Genomic DNA, 21,662 nt, shown 5'->3' on the forward strand with positions numbered 1-21,662 from the left:
CCCCATGAGCTCCTGCGGAATGGCAGCCCTTTCACGAGTGCATGCTACACACCGATAAAGGACAGCTCGCATGGTCGTTCGCGCTCGGATGATCCAGTAATGGTTCCGTAGATAGGCGAGAGTGAGTTGGAGGCCGGCGTGAAGGAGTTGACGATGAGTGCTTGTAATGAGGAGTGTTAGGAGTGGATGAGCTTTTAAAATAATCGGTGTCTTGGCTTTTACAAATAATCGTGCGTTTGACAGGCGGCCTCTTGCGCGAATCAAGCCGTCCGAATCGAGGAAGGGGTTCAAGGATTTCCGAGGGCTCGATTTCGACACCGGGTGAGTTTTGCGGAGAGCATTCATTTCTACCGGGAATACCTCCGATTGGATGCGCCGCACCCAAAACATTTCGGCCCAGTGAATCTCATTGGGACTCAAAATTGAGAGAGACGCCTTGGGTGACGGAATGGGTTGGGTGAGTGGATCCCTTTGTCTCGCTTGCGTTCGGAGATTGTCGATGAAACGCTTAACATATGCGATGACTCGGAGAAGTTTTGGCCAAGAGGAATATCGTTGTTCTAATTCCCAGGGAGCTGCGGTAGCGGTCAGGATTTTGATGGTTTGACGCCTTTCCTCCTCGGAAGCATCCGGAGCAGTGACGTAACCTGAATGGGGCCACTCCTGGGGATTCTTTCGAAGCCACTGTGGTCCTGACCACCATAATCGGTGAGATTTTAACTCGGATAATGAGATTCCACGGGAAGCACAGTCCGCTGGATTCTCATCTGTCGGGACGTGATGCCAGCTTGATTGGGGCACAAGAGTTTGAATCTTGGCAACGCGGTTCGCCACGAACGTTTTCCACCGCGAAGGTGATTGATTCACCCACGTTAACGTGATTTGAGAATCCGTCCAACAGTGACAATCCATTGGCCTGTTCATCAGGGACGTCTGAATGAACTTGATCAATCGAGCAAGGAGTAGGGCAGCGCATAGCTCCAATCGAGGGACGCTGACCGTTTTTACCGGAGCAACGCGAGTTTTCGCCATTAGAAGGGCCGAACTGACTGTCCCATCCTCGAGAACACTTCGGGGATAGACCACCGCAGCATATGCCTTTGTTGAAGCGTCCGAAAAGCCGTGAAGGCTTTGAGTGGTGGTAACTCTTGGCGAGGTTTTCCGAGGAACGGTGAGTGAATGGAACTCGGCAAATTCGGAACAAAATAAGCGCCATTCTTGAAGATGATATGGCGGATCTGTATCATCCCAGTCGCACTTCAAGGACCAGAGTTGTTGGAGGAGAATTTTGGCTAGTACGACAAATGGAGCGACACAGCCCATAGGATCAAATAATTTGGCGATTGAAGAAAGCATTTCGCGCTTGGTGGTAACTTGATTGCGTGAAGTCAATGCATGGAACTAAAACTGGTCTGTGACAGAGTTCCACGTTAGGCCCAGCACAGAAATATTTTCGTCGACTTGAAGGAATGTACTGACGGCTAAACCGTGATTGGCCTCGTCGATGTCGGACATCAGCCGGCTGTCGTTGCTCGTCCATTTGCGTAACGAAAAGCCTCCCTTTTGAACCAATAGGATCGTCTGGTTGCGGATCAGGCGCAGTGACGTGAGGTCGTCACTTCCGAAGAGGAAGTCGTCAACGTACGCTTGATAGCTTAAAACTTGCACTGCGTCCGGGTAGGAGGAACCTTCGTCCTCTATTAATTGTCTCAACACTCTGAGAGCAAGATATGGCGCTGGAGTTGTGCCATATGTTACCGCGAGCAGCTGGTATTCGTCAATCGGAGCAGAAGGAGACTCGCGCCAAAGGATGTGCTGAAAATCGACGTCGTGAGGGTGAACGAGGATCTGCCGATACATTTTTTCGATGTCGGCTGCGTAGTCAAATTGGAATTGACGCCAGCGAATCGGGATTGCGATCAGGTCCTGTTGGAGTTTTGGCCCACTGTGCAAATGTTGATTAAGGGATTTGCCATTTGAAGTGCTGGCTGGAAGCGTTGAAAACAACGCGAAGACGCGTCGTTTGACTAGCTTGGCGAATAACAGGATGGTGCGGAATGTAATAAGCATTTGGAGGTGCTATAGGCGACGGTGGATCCACCTTTCGCATATGCCCAAGAAACTGGTATTCCGAAAGAAATTCCTGATATTCGCGTTTGGAATTGGGGTCTCGTTTTAGGCGATTCTCTTGAGATCGCAAACTGCTAAGCGCTTTCGATGTGGAATCTCCGAGGTGAATCGGTCGGTCGTCTCGAAACGGCAATCGGACAATGTAAGGGCCTTCTGAGGTTCGCGAATGAATTTCAGCGAAATGACGTTCGCAATTTTGTTCGTCAGGTGTCAAAATCGCGGGAGTTGGGAGCTACTCGACTTCCCAGAAGCGGCGCAGATTGTGATCAAGGTGTTCGAGGACGGACAAATGGTGGATGTGGACGTCATCGGGGCCGGGAATTTGGATGGGACCGGACAGGATCCAGCCCAAGGCCGTGCTTTGCGCGGTCGGGACATACCCTGAGCCCCGAATGACGCCTTGGAGTAATAGCTGCCTGTATAAATCCGCACCAATAACAATGTCAATAGGGTTGGAGCTCATAGGATCCTTGTCCGCCAGATTTAGCCCTGCAAGGTAAGGCCATGTAACGTTTTGTTTCTGGCGAGATGGGACATACCTGGTCAATGTTTGCATTATAATCGCGGTCGTCGAATATGCAGGCTCGATCTGGTCCGCAGGTGTAATTGATATAGACGCTACTTGATGTGCGAAAGAGTGTTTCTCGCCAATTCCACTAATTCGCGTGTATTGTGATGTTCGTTTTAAACGGAGCAGTTGCGCTAAATTTTCGGTAATGAGGGTCGCTGCTGACTCTTGGTCGAGAAGGGCTCTTGCAGTAACGCACCTGCCTTGAGGGGAATGCACCTGAACCCGCTCTATTGAAAGGAGAACAGTTACATTCAACGGTGAATTCGACGCTAAATTTGAACTAATTTCGATTTGGTCTTTATATATCGAAGAACCAGCCCTTGACGTTGTGACCGAGGAATTTTTGTTTACCGGGAAATGCAACAACGTGTGATGCCTTTGATGGTACTCCTTACAACAGTGCGGATTCTTACACAGTGCAGTGGAATGGCCGACGGAAAAGCAATTGACGCACCGGTTTTGTTGCTTGATTAATTGATAGCGCTTGGAATGGGATTTTCCCAAAAACTCGGAACATTGATAAATGGGATGATTTTGTTTACACAATGTGCACGAAATTTTGCTAGTAGCAGTTGAATGCGCGTGGAAGGTTTCCGGCAAAATCGATTTTGGTTTTTCTGGTTCGCTCGGTTTGTCGCGTTTAGTGACCGGCATCGCTTCTAAAGCGCGAATTCTTTTTTCTAAAAACGCGTCGAATTCGCGGTACGTGCGAAACACGGTCGTGTCACCCAGATTAAACTCCCACGCCTTCCGCGTCGCGCGATCTAACTTTTGTGTACCGAGAAAAACGAAAATGTCGCTCCAATGGTCGACTGACCTGTCAAGGTTTCGTAGCATTTCGATCGACATATTAAGTTTGTCACGCAACGCCCGCAGTTCAAATTGAGTCTCGGACACAACGGTCGGTAATGTAAACAACACATTCAAATGGGTGGATATAAGTCGGTGCTTGTTTTCGTAACGAGACGTTATTATTTTCCACGCGACTTCAAAATTATGGACTGTGACCGGTAGGTGACTCACCGAGAGGCTCACTTCGCCCTTCAACGACGCGTGCAAGAAATGGAGGCGTTCCACGTTGGACAAGGACTGGTTGTCGATGACCATGGAGGTGAAGCGGTCACGGAAACTTTCCCAATGTTCAAATGCGCCCTCGAACGTGGGAAAGTTAATCCTGGGTAGATGGGCCGTCGGATGTTGCGGAGCGACGTTCAAATTCTGACCGTTGGCCGCTGCTGGATCCGGTGGAGGAGACACCCCCATGAGGACTTCCGCCATGAAGTCCAATGCCTTCTGATATTTCTCTTCGCATGTTGCCAATAGGTCTTCCACGAAGTAGGTGTAGGTGGCCTTTTTTATGATCGGCCATGGCTGAGATTTTTGCGTCCAAACCCTGGCATTGTGCTAAGGTTTCCTTGATCATCGCCATGCGGTTTTGCGTAATCGCGACCGTCATTTTTGCCTGACCCAGTTTTTTAAAATTGGTAAGAGCGCGTTCGATCGAACGCATCGCTTGCGATTGCTACTGCAGCAATTCTTCAATTGAGTTCATTTTCGATTTAGATCGGCCTCTTCCTCGGCTCCAATGCGGCTCGAAGGACCAAAATGTTCTGTTTGGAATGAGAGCTGATTCGCCCCTTTCTCTTAAGGACTGGACGGCGAGGTTTGGAGAATGAACACTGAACTCTTAACAAGTTGTAACTTTATAAAGCACAAAACTTCACCGGATTAACAGAAACAATAAATTCAGGCGTAAATGGTTATAGTTGATGAATCCCGTCACAAAGAAGTGTGAGAGTTCGGTAAAACAAACGATTTGAAATTAATTTGAAAGGTCACACCGCTCGCACTTAATTGTTTGGTATTGGTATTGAATCTGAACGGCAATCGCGTACCGCGATCCAGCTCGCTCAAGCCTGACCCGAAAATTTCCGAATTTTGCCGAATCGCGAGCACGATCGCCCGTGAGCTCGCGCGCATGCTCGCTACCATCAGTGGAACTTTCCGTTCGACGAAACGGAACAATACTGCATCCTTATTAGATACTCCTCGCTTACTAGCTCACTGCTTTTTTTTTTTTTTTTTTTTTTTTGTCGTGGGGAAAATCTTCGAAAGACTCCCTCCCACCTCCTTGGGGAGAGGTGGGAGGGGTGTGTGGGATTCCCCGCGCCCGTACAACGACAGGCGCGGGACCTACCCACTAAAAACCCCACGGTGACCCTTCGGCACGCTTTGGGGGGATACCGGGAATCGCTCGAAGCATTCTTCCGGTATCCTCCCCGTGTCCGCGCTTTCGCGCCCATCCCCCGGGGGGACAATTGGTCCCCCCAGTAGACACACTGCCTCATAGCGGCGGGACGGAGCCACTCCATCCCGCCGCTATCCGTCCCGGGGCCGCGTTTAGTGGCGGCTGCGAGCCCCAACTCGCAACTGCCCGCGACCCCGTTTCCACCCCTCGGCGGCCGGGCGTTCATGGCTGCACCAGACCGCCGAGGGTGCCTCCCCTTGCGTCGGACCGGTAGGGTGAGGCACTCCTACCCCCAACCGGTCCGACCCGGCGCCGCCTGGCGGGAGGAGGGTCCCCTCAGGACCCCCCTCCCAGCCTAGGTCATCCGCCACGCCGAGACGGCCGCCCGCGACGCCTCGCGACCGGGCGACGACCTCGGGCCACCGCACGAGCGCGAGCTTCAGCGCGCCGCTGAAGCTCGCGCTCCCTTCCCGCGGCCTCCTTCTGCAACATTACGTTCTCGCAGAAGGAGGCCACGGCCTTCCACTTCTCCTCGCTGCCGAGCATGGCGCGCACCACGCCCGGCAGCGAGACATCCCGCCCGACGACGCCGACCAGGACACGGCGCTCCCCCTCCCACGCGGGGCATACCTCCAGGGTATGATCCGCCGTGTCCTGCTCAGCGTCGCAGTGGCAGCAACGCGCCGTCGGCTCCTTCCCTATCCGGCACAGGTATCTTCCGAAGCTGCCATGCCCGGAAAATACCTGTGCCAGCCGGTAGGTGAGGCTGCCATGGCCTCTGTCCAGCCACTCCTTCAGGAGTGGCCGAACAGCCCCGACAGTCCGGTGCCCCGCGGTTGGCAGAGCCAGCCGCTCCTGCCACGCGAGCAACACGGACTGCCGGGCCTGGCGCTTCAAATCGCCCCAAGCAGGTTCCTGCCCGCCCGGGACCGCCCCCACCCCCGCGCGACGGTCGACGCGGTGCCGGTACATCACCGCGTGCGACCGCGCGAGCAGGTCCATGGGCGGCATCCCCGCTAGAACCGTCGCCGCCTCATGTGACATGGTCCGATACCCGCGGACGACCCTGAGCGCCATGCGCCTCTGCACCCGACGCAGCATAGTCATGCTGCGCCGGGAGGCAGCCAGGTCGTCCGCCCAGACGGGGGCCCCGTATAGGGCCACCGACTGGACCATTGCCACATAGAGGCGACGAACGCGGCCCGCCGGGCCCCCCAGGTTGGGCAGAATCCGGCCCAGAGCCGCAACCATCCTTTCCAACCGGGGGACCAGGCAGCGGAAATGCTCCTCGAAACGCCAGTGGCTATCGAGGATCAGCCCTAGATACCTGATCTGGGGCTTCACCTCGATGTCAGCCCCACCCACCCGGATCAGAGGCGGTGGCGGATCCTGCCGAGGTGAATGAAACGCAATCACCTCGGTCTTATGGATCGCCACCGCCATCCCCATCCCCCTGATCCGGTCGACGACGCGTTGCGACCCCTCCTCCGCGCGACGCATGGCCCTCCCCCAGTGCGCCCCGACGGCCAGCACCAGTGTGTCATCCGCATAACACACCGTGCTGACGCCGTCGGGGAGGCCGGCCCGCAACACCGAGTCGTACGCGATGTTCCACAGGAGTGGCCCGAGGACCGACCCCTGCGGAACACCGCAGTACACCTCCCTCCGCATATCACCATCCCGGCCCGGATACTCGATCCACCTGCCGCGGAGATAATCCCCGACGACCGCCCTGAGACAAGGGGGGACTCGATGATATTCGAGTCCCCTCCTTATCTCTTCCCAGGGGAGGGTGTTAAAGGCATTGGCAATATCCAAGGATATTGCCAATGCCACCCCTCCCCGGGAGACGGCCGCCTCCGAGAGGGCCCTCACACGACCTATCGCGTCGATAGTCGATCGGCCCCCCCGGAAACCGAACTGGCAGTCGGCCAGACCGGGATCACCCCGCGACAGGTGCTCGACGAGGCGGGCAGCAATCACACGCTCGAAGAGCTTGCCCACCTCGTCGAGGAGACAAATGGGCCGGTATGCGGAGGGAGACTCCGCGGGCCGACCCTCCTTCCGGAGGAGGACCATCCTCGCCACCTTCCAACTGGGGGGGAATCGCCCGTCCCTCAGGCAGCGGTCGAACAACCGCCTGAGGTCCGCCCCAAGGACGCCCTGGGTCAAGACCCAAACCCGGCCGGGCACACCATCCGGACCCGGGGCCGTGTTACGAACCCCGAGCCGTCTGATGGCCGCTGCCAGCTCCTCCTGCGTGACCCCCAGCTCGGCCGTCCACTCCACTGGGACAGCCGCCGCCGCCGGAGGACGCGGTCCCCTCTCCCCAATTGGGAAGAGTGTATTGACCACGTCCTCCAGCAGCCGGGGGTCAAGACCCTCGGTGACGGGGGGCGCCCACGGGCGGAGCTTATTCAGCACCACCTTATATGGGCGCCCCCATGGATCGTCATCAAGGGTCTGGAGGAGCTCCTTCCATGCCCGGGTCTTGGCCCGTTTGATGGCGACCTGCAGAGCAACCCGCGCCACGCGGTATGCTCCATACAGGTCATCAGCTGCCCTCGCTCGCGCCACGCCGTCGCCTGTGCGTTGACGACGGCGCGCGCGGGTGTACTGGCGTCGGGCGCGGACAGTCGCGACTCGCAACTCCGTGATCGCATCCGACCACCAGTACACCGCCCGGCGAGGAGAAGCCCGCCCGACCCGAGGCATCGCCGCGTCGCAAATTCCCGCGACCAATGCTCCGAGCCGGGCGACCTCCTCCTCTATGCTCGGCAACTCGGCCGCTCCCTGCGGCCAAGTTGCAGCGAGGGCAGCTGCCATCAGGGCGTCCTTGTCCAGGCGCCGAAGCGCCCAGCGGCGTGGTGGGGCGCCACGCAGGCGGCCGTGACGGGATGCACTCGCGGCGGCAGAGACCTCCATCCGGATGTACCGGTGATCGGAGAGTGTCTCTGCCCCCGCGACCACGTGCCAACCCGACACCATGCGCACGGCGTTGGGGGTCGCGAATCCAACATCCACGATGGACCCCCCATATCGCCGCACGCATGTGTGCTCCGACCCCCGGAGGTCGAGCCCCGCCGCCCAATCGCCCAGGATCCCGCCGCGGACGGAGGTCCTGGGGGATCCCCAAGCCACCGACTTGGCATTAAAATCCCCCAGGACCAGCACCGGCCGGGCCGCGTAGCGCTGCACGCATGCCGCGACCTCGGCCAAGTACAGCTCGAACGCAGCGTGACCGCTACGGGGCGAAACGTAGCACCCCACCACAGCGACTCCCCCCCAGTCCACGGCGACGAATCCCCGACCGCGCTCCAACAAGGAGAACGGTGGGGACCCGTCGCCCCCTCCCCATACCGTCGCCACCAAGCCGTCCGCGTCGCCCACCCAATGAGGGTGATCAGGGACGCGGTACGGCTCGGCGGCGACCGCCAGGCCAACCCCCCACTCCGCGAGGACTTGGGACATCAAGTCCTGTGCCGCGCGGCAGTGGTTGAGGTTGGCCTGGAGGAGGAGGCGGGGCGGCATTAATTAATGGCCGCGCCAGCCTCCTCCCGGCCGTCCGTCCCCGTAGCACCGTCCACCTCCATGGAGGACGATGCCACCGCCCTCGGCACCGGAGCCGGTGCAGCCCGCCTCTTCCTCTCCTTCCGGGAGGGGGGGGAGCACTTCTTGCTCCCCACCCTGTGATCGGCTGGCCTCCCCATGTCCGCACACAGCAGGCAGTGGGGGGCCGCCGAGCACTGGCTCGCACGGTGCTCTTTGGCACCGCAGCGGTAACACTGACCGCTGCGGTCCACCGGCGAGGTGCACCACTGCCTCACGTGCCCCAATTCGAGGCAGCGGTGACACTGGAGCGGGCGCGGCGCGAGGATTTCCACTCGCGCCGAAACCCACCCCACCAACACCCTCCCGGATTCCGCCACCTTACGGGCGGCGGAGAGGGGGCACCGGGCCCACACCGACCCGAGGCCGGAGGGCGACCTGCGGATCTCTCCGATCCGCAGGTCCTCCACAGGACAGTCCCCCGCCCTCGCAAGGGCACGGGACACATCCTGTGCGCTGACCGAGTCGTCCAGCCCACAAACGCGCATCTCCGTGCGCTTCGTGGGCCGAGCGACCCGGACACCTCGCTCGCCCAGCTGCTCCCGGAGCCTCTGGGCGAGACGATCCGCCTTCGCGCCGCCTCCTGCACCGGGGATCTCCAGCAAGAGACCCCCGGTCACGGCCCTCTTCGCCCTCACGGAGGCGATGCCCAGCTCTTCCAGGGAGATATTCTCCCTGGCGAGCCGCATCGCCTCCGCGAGGGTCAGGTCGCCCCCCTGCGCAACGGTCAGCGTCACCGCTGCCGTTTTTGGGGGACGACCTGGTCGTGCCTTCCCGACCTTCGCGGCCTTTACCTTGGCCGCCGGCGGCGGAAGCGGAGGCTGCGGTTGCGAGGCTGCGGTTGCGAGGCCTTCCTCGCCGCCCGCTTCGCCTTCCGCCCCACCACCTCACTCCACGCCACCCCCCCTTGGGAGGGTGCTGTGGAGGACGCGACCACCGCGACCACGGGTACACCACCCCCCTTGGGGGTCGCGACCCGGGGCCCTGGTGCCGCAACGCTGGGCGGAGCCTTCACTCCGCCCTTCTTTGCCTTCCCCGACTGTACCGGAACAGGTCGGGGAGGCACCGCCTTCCTGCTGACCGCTCTTCCGGTGAGGAGCTCCTCCCGGAAGGCGGCCAGCTTGCCATCAATCATGTCCCCAATCCTCCTCAGAAGATCGTCTTCTGAGGAGGACGGGGACTTCTTCACGGGCGGAGTGCGGGTGGAGGGGCCCGCGGTGCCCCGCACCACTGCCGCCGCACTCCGCTTATTTACCTCCGCCGAGGGACGCGGCGGTGGAGGAGGAGGGAGGATGGGAGGGAGGGCCGCGCTGTTCCACAGCGCCTCTGCCCTCCTCCCCCCCTGTCGCTCCTCCTCCAACAGGAGCTGCAGACGGGCGTTCCGCCCTCTGAGCTCCCGCGCCGCCTCCCTCATTTCCTCCGCCGCGGCCTTCAGGGCCTCCGCGCCACCGCTTTTCTGCCCCTTAAAGGCGCAGGCAGCGGCGACTTTCTCCACCCGCCTCAGGGACGAGGAGATCCTCTCCGATATCTCCTCGGTCACCTCGTGCCTGAGGCAACTCAGCCTCACCGACGGGCTCATCGCCCCGCCCACCTCGACGGCGGCCTGCCCCGCCCTCTTCCTCTTAGAGCCTATGAGGCTCCTGGTGGAGGAGAAGGACGAGACTGACGCAGTCTCGTCGTCCTCCTCCACCTTCCACGAAGCCGGGCCAGGCGCTGGAGGCGGCGCGAGCGCCGTCACTCCAGTCCCAACACCGCCTTCGTCCTCCCCCTCTGACTTACCCCGTCCCATCCCCGTTTTAATATTGAACTCCATAATATTCCCACGAGCAGGTCGGAAGAAAAGGTCCGCCCGGGCAGAGCCGCCTTACCCGGGTAAGCCTATATACTCCGGGGGTTCGGCAGGTTCCCCGGAGGTGGTCGCTTGGGATTGGGCCTTCTCCCCCAACCATGCATCCCATCGCCGCGCACCATAGCTTAGGATTGGAGGGCGATTTTATAGAGTCGCCATACTCGTGGCCCAGGCGGTTAAGCCAAGACCCCCGTTCCTCCTGCCGTCACGTACCATTCACGAAACCAATACGGAATTGTGAATGGGTCGTTGTGACGACCAACAGGAGGCTTACGGTGTGTGTATGACTCGGGTACCCCGGGTTCGTTAAGCCCGTACCGCAGCTGAAAGGCTGGCAGCCCCTGAGGGGATAGCTTCCGTACTAGCCTGCGGCTTGCTTACTAGTTTACTTGTTTCTTAATAACATACTGCTTGCTTACTAGCATACTGCTTCCTTGCCAGCATCCTGCTTGCCTACTAACTCACTGCTTTTTTACTAGCTTACTGCTTGCTTACCAGCTTACTGCTGGCTTATTCGGTTACTGCTTGCTTACTAGCTTGCTGCTTACTTTCTTGCTTTCTGCTTGCTTACAAGCATACTGCTTCCGTACTAGTTTCCTGCTAGCTTACTACCTCACTGCTTGTTTACTGGATTACTGTCTGCTTACCAGCTTTCTGCTTGCTTCCTAGATTGCTGCTTGATTTATAGCTTACTTCTTGAATACTATCATACTGCTTCCTTACTAGCTTCCTCCTCGCTCACTAGCTCACTGCCTTCTTACTGGCATTCAGCTCCCCCACTAGCTCCCTGCTCACTTACTAGCATAGTGCTTGCTTACTAGCTTACTGCTTGCTTACTAGCCTGCTGCTTGCTCACAAGCTTACTTGTTGCTATTATCTGTCTGCTAGCTTACTCGCTTACTGCATGCTTGCTAGATTACTGGTTACTTACTAGCTTACTGCTTCCTTACTAGCTTACATGTTGCTTACTAGCTTACTGCTTGCTTACTAGCATACTGCTTTCTAGCTAGCTCACTGCTTGCCTACTAGCTTACTGCATGCTTACTAGGTAACTGCTTTCTTACTAGCCTGCTCCTTGCTTTGTGGCTTATTGCTTGCTTACTAGCTTCCTGCTTGCTTTCTAGCTTACTGCTTGCTTGCTAGCATACTGCTTTCTTACTTGCTAACTGCTGTCTTACCAGCTTACTGCTTGCTTACTAACCTCCTGCTTGCTTTCTAGCTTACTGCTTGCTTGCTAGCATTCTGCTTTCTTACTAGCCAGCTGCTGGCTTGCAAGCTTACTGCTTGCTTGCTAGCTTACTGCTAGCATACTGCTTCCGTACTAGCTTCCTGCTTGCTTACTTCCTCACTGTTTGCTTACAGGATTACTGTGTACTAGCTTTCTGTTTGCTTCCTAGCTTGTTGCTTGCTTTCCAGCTTAGGTGTCTCTTGCTGGCATACTGCTTCCTTACTAGCTCATAGCTTGCTTGCTAGCCACTGCATGCTTACTAGCATCCTCCGCGCATTCTAGCTCAGAGGTTGCTTAATAGCATACTGCTGGCTGTATGGCATACGGCTCTCTTAATAGCTATCTGCTACCTTGCTTTCTTGCAGCTTGCTTACTACCATTCAGCTCCATTAGTAGCTCCCTGCCCGCTTACTAGCTTACTGCTTGCTTACTAGCTTACTGCTTCCTTTCTAGCTTTCTGCTTGCTCGACGAGCATGTTGCTTTGCTACAAACTTACTGCTTCCTTACTAACTAACTGCATTTTTACTAACCTGCTGCTTGCTTACTAGCATACTGCTTTGTTACTAACTTACTGCTTGCTTACTAGCTTCCTGCTTGCATACTAGCTTACTGCTAGATTACTAGATTTTTGCTTACTTACTAGCTTACTGCTCGCTTACTAGCTTACTACTTGCTTACTATCTTACTGCTTGCTTATTAGCTTTCTGCTTGCTTACTGGCATACTGCATTCTTACTAGCCAGCTGCTTGCTTACTGGCTTTGCTTCTTGCGTCCTCGCTTACTGGTTTCTTACTAGCATACTGCTTCCTTACTAGCTCCGGCTTGCCTAGTAGCTCACAGATTGCTTACTAGATTAATGCTTGCTTACTATCTTCCTGCTAGCATACTAGCACACTGCTTCCTCACTAGCTTCCTGCTCCCTTACTAGCTTCCTGCTCGCTTACTGGCACACTGCTTGCTTACTAGCTTGCGTCTTGCTTTCTAGCTTACTGGTTGCTTACTAGCTTACTGGTAGCTTACTCGCTTACTGCCTGCTTACTAGCTTGCTGCTTGCCTCCTAGCCTCACTGCTTGCTTTCTAGCCATACTGCTTCCTTACAAGCACCCGCCACGTTTTAGAGCTCACTCCTCGCTTGCTAGCTTACTGGTTGCTTACTAGCATACTGCTTCCTTACTTGCTAATTGCTGTCTTACTATCCAGCAGCTTGCTTACTAGCTTACTGGTTGCTTTCTAACATACTGCTTCCGTTCTAGCTTCCTGCTTGCTTGCTAGCTTACTACTTGCTTACTAGCTCACTGCTTGCATACTAGCTTACTGCTTGCTCACCAGCTGACTGCTTGTTATTAGCTTCTGCTTTCTTACTAGCCTTCTAATTGCAGTGCAGCTTACTGCTTTCTTTGTAGATTGCTGCTTGCTTTCTAGCTTACTGCTTCCTTACTAGCTCCCTGCTTGCTTATTGGCTTTCTGCTTGCATACTGGCAATCTGCATTCTTACTAGCCAGCTGCTTGCTTACTAGCTTACTGTTTTCTTACCAGCTTACTGTTTGCCGACAAGCTTACTGCTTGCTTACTAGCTTACTGGTTGCCTACTAGTTTCGTGCTCGCTTACTAGTTCACTGCTTGCTTTCTAACTTTCAGATTGCTTATTATCTTACTACATCCTTACTAGATCCCTAGTCGCTCACTAGCTTGCTAGTTGCCTACTAGCTTACTTCATGCTTACTAGCTTACTGCTAGACAACTCGCTTGCTGCTTAGTTAGTAGCGCACTGGATGCTTACTAGCTTCCTGCTTGCTAACTAGCTCACTGCATGCTTAATTGATTACTCCTTGCTTACTACCTTTCTGCTAGCATACTCGCTTACTGCTGGCTTACTAGCTTGCTGCTTGCGTTCTAGCTTACTGCTCACTTACTAGCCTCCTGCTTGCTTGCTATCTTACTGCTTGCATGCTAGATTACTGCTTGCTAGCTAGCTTACTGCTAGCAAACAAGCTTGCTGCTTCCTTACTAGGCTGCTGCTAGCTTTCTAGCTTACTGCATGCTTACTACCTTGCTGCTTGCTTTTGAGCTTACTTCTTGCTTACTGGCTTACATCATGCTTACTAGCATACTGCTTTCTTACAAGGCAACAGCTTTCATACTAGCCTGACGCTTGCTTACTAGGTTACTGGTTGCTTACTAGCTCACTGCTTGCTTACTAGCATACTGCTTCCATACTAGCTTCTTACTCGCTTACTAGATCACTGCTTGCTTACTAGCTTGTTGCTTGTTTTCTCGATTACTACTTGCTTCGTAGCACACTGGTTTTTTAATACTTAACAGCCTTCTAACTAGGCAGCTGCTGGATTACTGACTCACTGCATGCTTGCTAGCATACGGCTTGTTTAATAGCTTGCTGCTTGTTTTCTAGCATACGGCTTGCTTGCTAGCGTACTGCTTCCTTGCTATTTAAGTGCTTTCTGACTAGGCCGTTTCTTGTTTACAAGCTGACTGCTTCCTTACTAGCTCATTGCTTGCTTACTAGCTGTTAAAAAGCTGATGCTTCTAACGACGAGGTCCGGATAGAGGTATAGTAGTTTTCGGGGAAAATTATTATGGGCGTCTGGTTTTCTTTTCGTCGGCCTTCTACGCCGACCTTTTATTACAAAAGTAAAATTGAAATAAAAGTAACAATCGAAAACCAAAAAATAAATTAGGATTGTCTATATTCGTGCTGGGACGTTGCCTGCCCCGTCTCTGCCGGTCGCCGAACTCGCCGAGTTGAGGTAGGCCAAGGTTCCTATAATCAGAAAAACACGGCAATGTGTTAGACACGTAAACACGTTACACGTATATTCGCCGCGTGTGTGTCCTCACGCTCCTGGCTTCGATATTCGAATGTATAGGAGCGGAGAATTTCGCTCACTCGTAATATACGAGCTCGCTAGTGGACTGTATTTATAATTTTGGCTTTTGATAAAGAATAAATTCCTTACCTACGCCGTTTGCAGTCGATTATCTTGTGGACGGGATTGCAAGTGGAGGTTGTAAGGCTCCAAATGCACTTTTCCCGTGAGTCTGTCCACTGAGTCTATGCGCCGAAACGCAGTGCAGTGCAACAGCCCAACCGTCGATCTGTGGCTGCTCTTGGCTGCTTCAACAGACGACTTATTGGTCAGGGGTTGCACTACGGAGCCCGACTGCACGTGGTTCACTGCACGTTGTACATCTATTCGTTGCACTTAGCAGTATTCGGACCACGTGGGGGCCTGACCCACGACTCCGTTACTCCTCCGCACAGGTGCTCCTCTAAACGTTACACCGGCGGGATCTGTAGGAGTAAGGACTCGCAGACCGGAAAAGTCAGACGTCCTTTGTGGACGTCGACCCGACTACAATGAACCCATCTGGATGGTTCACCACGTAGGTGCCTTCCTTTGGTGTCTCCTCAGCCTGGCGGTAATCACAAGAAAATTGAAGCGTAATTTTTGCCAACTTTCTTATGCCTCGATCGTTTATACGATCGAGACGACCGCTCAATTTTGCACGGAGGGATCGAACACCTTACTGGTGTATATTCTCGATCACTCCACAGGATATCGAACACCTTGCTGGTGTATTTTCTCGATCTCCTGTCGCAGGACTGATTCGTGGAATCTCGATTTGGGAAATCCCATACAAGACTCCGGGGCGTACTTGACCGAATCTAAACCGATCCGTTTGTCAAGGAAAAGGCGGATTATTTCCACACTTTTCTCGAGTTTTATGGAATTCTCAGCTGTGCGAGGTCAATCAGTGGACCCGCACCAGACTGAACATCCACTCTTTACACCCTTTAACTACAGGCAGAATCGTTCTGAATATCAAACAATTCGAACTTTCCTTTTGTAAATCTTTCCGTTCGAGTGCAATCGGGAGCCGATCCGCTCTAGTTGGAAGTCTACGTAGGACTGCGAAGATTGACAGCCGAAGACGCGGCCGCGTTACTCTAATTAGTCGTTACGCGGCGCTGTCTAAATTTCGGCAGTCTTTCTCCGTCTGATTCTTAGCGCACTACTCTGACACGGTACTGACGTCATCAACACCGTTAGCACACTCGAATCGAAGGTAATGAGCCGTTACCGATACCAGAAAAACTAGTAATACACGCGTTTTTCTATCACTGTTTCCTGTACAAATCCTATTAGAGATAATCTCCTTCGAATTCTACGTTAACAGGATTAACGGCAATCGCGGCCGAGGACAATCGCTCAGCATTATGCAAATCTTTAAACACTAGCAAACTCCTTCCTTACTAGCGTGCTACTTTCATACTAGTTAATTGCTTTCTTACTAGCCTGCTGTTTGCTTACTTGCTTACTTGTTGCTTACTAGCCTACTGATTGCTTACTAGCATGCTGATTCCTTACTAGCAGACTACTCTCATACTAGCTAATTGCTTTCATCCTAGCCTGCTGCTTGCTTACTAGCTTATTTGTTGCTTACTAGCTTACTGCTTGTTTACTAGCAGACTGCTTCCTTACTAGCGCCCTCGCTCGCTTACTAGCTCGCTGCATGCTTACTAGCTTCCTGCCCGCTTACTAGCTCACTGCTTGCTTACTAACTTACTGCATGCTTACTAGCTTACTGCTAGGTTACTAGCATGCTACTTGCCTTTTGGAATACTGCTTGCTTAATAGCATACTGGTTTGTTAGTATCTTACTGCTTTGTTACTAGCTTACTGCTTGCTCAAAAGCTAGCTGCTTTCCAGCCAGCTTGCTGCTAGCTTTCTATCTTACTGCTCGCTTACTAGCTCACAGCCTACTTACTAGCTTACTGCTCGCTTACTAGCTAATTGCTTCCTTACTAGCCTGGTACTTGTTTCCTAGCTAACGTGTTGCTTACTAGCTCACTGCCCGCTTGATGGCATACTGCTTGCTTAATTGCTAACTGCTTTCTTACTAGCCTTCAGCTTGCTTCCTGGCTTAGTGCTTGTTTATTAGCTTGCTGCTTGCTTTCTATCCTTCTGCTTGCTTACTGGCATATTTCTTCCTTACTAGCTAAATGCTATCTTACTAGCCTGCTGCTTGCTTTCTATCTTACTTCTTGCTTACTAGCCCGCCGCTTGCTTACTAGCTTACTGCGTGCTTACAAGCATACTGCTCCCTTACAAGCTAACTGCTTCCTTACTAGCTTGCTGCTTGCTCACTAGCTTACTTGTTGCTTACTAGATTACTGCTTGCTTAGTAGCTTACTGCTTGCTTACTAGCTAACTGCAATCTTACTAGCTAACTGCTTTCTTACTGGCCAGCTGCTTCCTTATTAGCCTACTTGTTGCTTACTGGAATTCTGCTTGCTTACTAGCACACTGCTTCCTTACTAGATTCCTGCTCGCTTACTGGCTCACTGCTTGCTTACTAGCTTACTGCTTTCTTAGTAGCTCACTGCCTGCTTACTAGCTTACTAATTGCTTACTAGCTAACTGCACTCTTAATAGTTAACTGCTCTCTGACTAGCCTGCTGCTTGCTTACTAGTTTCCTCCTCGCTTACTAGCTCACTGCTTGCTTACAAGCTTACTGCTTGCTTACTAGTTTACTACCTGCTTACTAGCTAACTGCTTTCATACCAGCTTACTGTTTGCTTACTAGCTTACAGGTTGCTTACTAGCTTACTGCTTGCTCAATAGCTAACTGTTTTCTTACTAGCCTGCTGCTTGCTTTCTAGCTGACTGCTTGCTTACTAGCTTACTTGTTGCTTACTAGCTTGCTGCTTTCTCACTACCATACAGCTTCCTTACTAGCCTCCACCTCGCTTTCTAGCTCACAGCATGCCTACGAGATTACTGCTAGCTTACTCGCATACTGCCTGCTTACTAGACTGCTGCTTGCTTTCTCGCTTACTGCTTGCTTACTAGCTTACTACTTGCCTACTAGCTAACAGCTTTCTTACCAGCCTACTGCAGGCTTACTAGCTCACTGGTTATTTACTAGCTTACTGCTAGCTTACTGGCATACTGCTTCCTTACGAGGTCCCTGCTCGCTTACTAGCTTGCTTCTTGCTTAGCAGCTTACTGCTAGCCTACTCGTTTACTGCTTGCTTGCTAGCCTGCTGCTTGCTTTCGGGCTTATTGCTTGCTTAGTAGCCCGCAGCTTGCTTAAAAGCTTACTACTTGCTTACTAGATAACTGCTTTCCTAGCAGCTTACTGCTTGCTTACATGTTTACTGGCTTCTTACTAGTTAATTGCTTGCTCACTACCTAACTGCTTTCTTGCTAGCCTGCTCCTTGCGTACTAGCTTACTGCTTGCTTACTAGCATGCTGCTTCCTTACTAGCTTCGTACTGGCTTACTGGCCCACTTCATGCTTACTAACTTACTCCTCGCATACTAGCTGACTGCTAGCTCAATAGCTAGCTGCTTTCTTGGTAGCCCGCTGCTTGCTTTCCAGTATGCTGCCTGCTTTACTAGCTTGCTGCTTGCTTCTACCATACTGCTTGTCTACTGGTATGCCGCTTCCTTGGTAGCGTTCTCCATGCGTACTAGCTTACTGCTTGCCTACCAGCTTACTGCTTGCTTGCGAGCATACTGCTTTCTTACTAGCTAATTGTTTTCTTACCTGCTTACTGCATGCTTACAAGCTTACAGCCTGATTACTAGCTTACTGCTTTCAGACTGGCCCGATGCTTGCTCACTAGCTTACTGGTTGTGTACTAGCCTACAGCTTGCTTACTAGCATGCTGCTTTCTTACTAGCTCCCTGCTTGCTTACTAGCTTACTGGATGCTTACTCGCTTACTGCTTGCGTACTAGCTTGCTGCTTGCTTACCAACTTACTGCTTGCTTACATGCTTCCTCCTCGCTTGCCAGCTTACCGCTTGCTTACTAGCATACTGCTTCCATACTAGCTCCCACCTGACGTACTAGCTCAACGCTTGCTTACTAACTTATTGATAGCTTCCTAGCTTACTGCGTGCCTTCTAGCTTACTGCTTGCATACTAGCTTACTGCTTGCTTAATAGCTTACAGTTTGCTTACTATCTTGCTCCTTGCTTTCTAGCCTGCTCCATGCTTTCTAGCTTACTGTTTGGTAACTTTCTAATTACTTACTTACCATCTTACTGGTTGCATACTAGCTTACCAGTTGCTAACTTGCTAATTGCTTACTCACCAACATACTGGTTGCATACTAGCATAGCGGTTGCTAACTACCTTAACGCTTGCTTACCAGCATACTGCTTCCCTAATAGCACCCTGCTTACTTACTAGATTACTGCTTGCTTACTAGCTTACTGCTTGCTTACTAGCTCATTGCTTCCTTACTTTACTTACTGCTTGCTTGCTAGCTTACTACCACCTTTCTAGCTACCTGCTTTCTTACCAGCTTATTACTTGCTTACTAGCAACCTGCTATCTTACCAACTTACTGCTTTGCTACAAACTTACAGCTTCCTTACTAACTAACTGCATTTTTACTAGCAAGCTGGTTGCTTATTAGCTCACTGCTTGCTTAACAGCTTGCCGCATGTTTTCTAGCTTACCGCTTTCTTAATAGCACACAGCTTTCTTAACAGCTTGCTGCATGCTTTCTAGCTTGCCGCTTTCTTACTAGCACACAGCTTTCATACTAGGTAACAGCTATCTGGCTAACCTGCTGCTTGCTTACAAACTTACTGCTTTCTTACTAGCCTACTTCTTCCTTACTAGACAGCTGCATTCTTACTAGCTTGCTTGTTGTTTACTATCTTACTGCTTGATTACTATCCTACAGCTTGCTTACTAGCTTACAGCTGGCTTGCTCGTTTACTTCTTGCTTACTAGCGCGCTTCTTGCTTTCAAGCATACTGTTTCCTTACCATCTTCCTGCTTGCTTGATATCTTACTGCTACCTCACTCGCTTATTGCTAGCTTACTTGCTTACTTCTTGCTTACTAGCCTACTGCTTGCGTGCTAGCATACTGCTTCCTTACTAGGTCCCTGCTCGCTTACTAGCTACCTGCTCGCTCACCAGCTTTCTGGTTGCTTACTAGCTTGCTGCTAGCTCACTGGCTCAGTGCTTGCTTACTAGCTTCCTCCTCACTTACTAGCACACTGCTGGCTTACTAGCTTAATGCTGGCTTACTAGCTTACTGGTTGCTTACTAGCTTGCTGCTTGCATACAAACTTACTGCTTGCTTCCTAGCATACTGCTTGCATACTAGCTTCCTGCTTGTCTACTAGCTTACTGCTTGCTTACAAGCTTACTGCTTGCTTACTAGCTTACTGCTTGCTTTTTAGATTATTGGTTGCTTAGTAGCTTGCTGTTTGCATTCTAGCTTACTGTTACCTTACTAGCTTACTGCTTGCTTGCTATAATGCAGCTTCCCTACTACCTCGCTGCTCGCTTACTAGCTCACGGCATGCTTACTAGCTCACTGCTGGCTTACGGGCATAGTGCTTCCTTACTAGCTTCCTCCTCGCTCATTAGCTCACTGCTTGCATACTAACTTACTGCTTGCTTACTAGCTTACTGCTTGCCTACTGGCTTACTTCTTCTTCACTAGCTTACTGTTTTGTTACTAACTTATTGCTTTGTTACTAACATAGTGCTTTGTTGCTAGCATAGTACTTGCTTTCTAGAATACTGCTTGCAATCTAGCATACTGCTTGCTCACTAGCTTACTGCTTGCTTACTACCGAACTGCTTTCTTACTACATTCCTGCTTTCTTCCTAACCTACTGCCCTCTTACTAGCCGAATGCTTCCTTACTAGCTTCTTGGTTGCTTACTAGCTCACTGGTTTGTTAGTAACTTACTGGTTTGTTACTAGCTTGCTGCTTGCTTACTAGCACACATCTTGCACAATAGTTAGTTGCTTTCGTGCCAGCTTGCTGCTTGCTTTCTAGCATACTGCTCGCTTACTAGCTCACAGCTTGCTTACTAGCTTACTGCTTGCTTACTTGCACACTGCTTTCCTACTAGCTAATTGCCTTCTTACTAGCCTGGTGCTTGTTTCCCAGCTACCGCGTTGCATACCAGCTTACTGCTTGCTCACTGGCTTGCTTTTCGCTTACTAGCTTACTGCTTGCATACTATAATGCTGCTTTCTTACTAGCTTCCTCCTCGCTTACTAGCTGACTGCCTGCTTACTAGCCTACTGCATGCTTACTAGGTTACTTCTTGCTTACTAACTAGGTGCTCGCTTACTAGCTCACTGCTTTCTTACTAGCTTGTTGCTTGCTTACTAGCTTACAGCTTGCTTACTCGCTTACTGCTGGCTTACTCGCTTACTGCTTGCTTACCAGCTTACAACTTCCTTACACGCTTACTGGTTGCTTACTAGCTTACTGCATGCTTACTACATTACTGCTTGCTTACATGCTACCTGTTTTCTTGCTACCCTGCTGCTTGCTTTCCATCTTACAGCATGCTTACAAACTTGATTCTTGCTTTTAGCTTACTGCTTGCTTACTAGCATACTGCTTCTCTACTAACGTCCTCCTCGCTTACTAGCTAACTGATTACACACTAGGTTACTGCTTGCATGCTAGCTATTTGCTTTCTTACTAGCTCACTGCTTTCATTCCAGCTTACTGCCTGCGAACTAGCTTACAGTTTGCTAACTACCTTATTGCTTGCTTTACAGTATACTGTTCCCTTACTGGCACCCTGCTCGCTTCCTAGCACACAGCTTGCTTACTATTTACTGCTTGCCTACTAGCATACTGCTTCCTCACTAGCTTATTTATTGCTTACAAGCTTAGTGCTTGCTTACTAGCTTAGTGCTTCCATACTAGCTTACTGTTTCCTTACTAGCTTCCTGCATGCTTACTAGCTTACAGCTTGCTTCCTAGCTTACTGCTTGCTCAATAGCTAACTGCTTTCTTAATAGACTGTTGCTTGCTTACTAGCTTAATCCTTTCCTACTACATTCCTGCATTCTTCCTAACAAACAGCTTTCTTAATAACGTACTTCTCCCTTGTTAAAGCGAATCCATCCTTACTATCTTACTGGTTGCTTACTGACATACTGCTACCTTACTTGCTTCCTGCTCGCTTACTAGCTAACTGCAATCTTAATAGCCTGCTGCTT

At 52.0% G+C, this 21,662-nt stretch overlaps 1 protein-coding gene across 1 annotated transcript; it reads right to left on the bottom strand.

The window, feature by feature from the left end:
• Window positions 1-1,401: 1,401 nt before the first annotated feature.
• Window positions 1,402-1,860, bottom strand: LOC143350241 (uncharacterized). The gene has a single exon (XM_076782197.1). The coding sequence runs from the start codon at window positions 1,858-1,860 to the stop codon at window positions 1,402-1,404; it is 459 nt and encodes a 152-aa protein (XP_076638312.1).
• Between the last annotated feature and the right edge of the window lie 19,802 nt (window positions 1,861-21,662).

Source organism: Colletes latitarsis, chromosome 14 (genome assembly GCF_051014445.1).
Source record: "Colletes latitarsis isolate SP2378_abdomen chromosome 14, iyColLati1, whole genome shotgun sequence".
Lineage (NCBI taxonomy): Eukaryota > Metazoa > Arthropoda > Insecta > Hymenoptera > Colletidae > Colletes > Colletes latitarsis.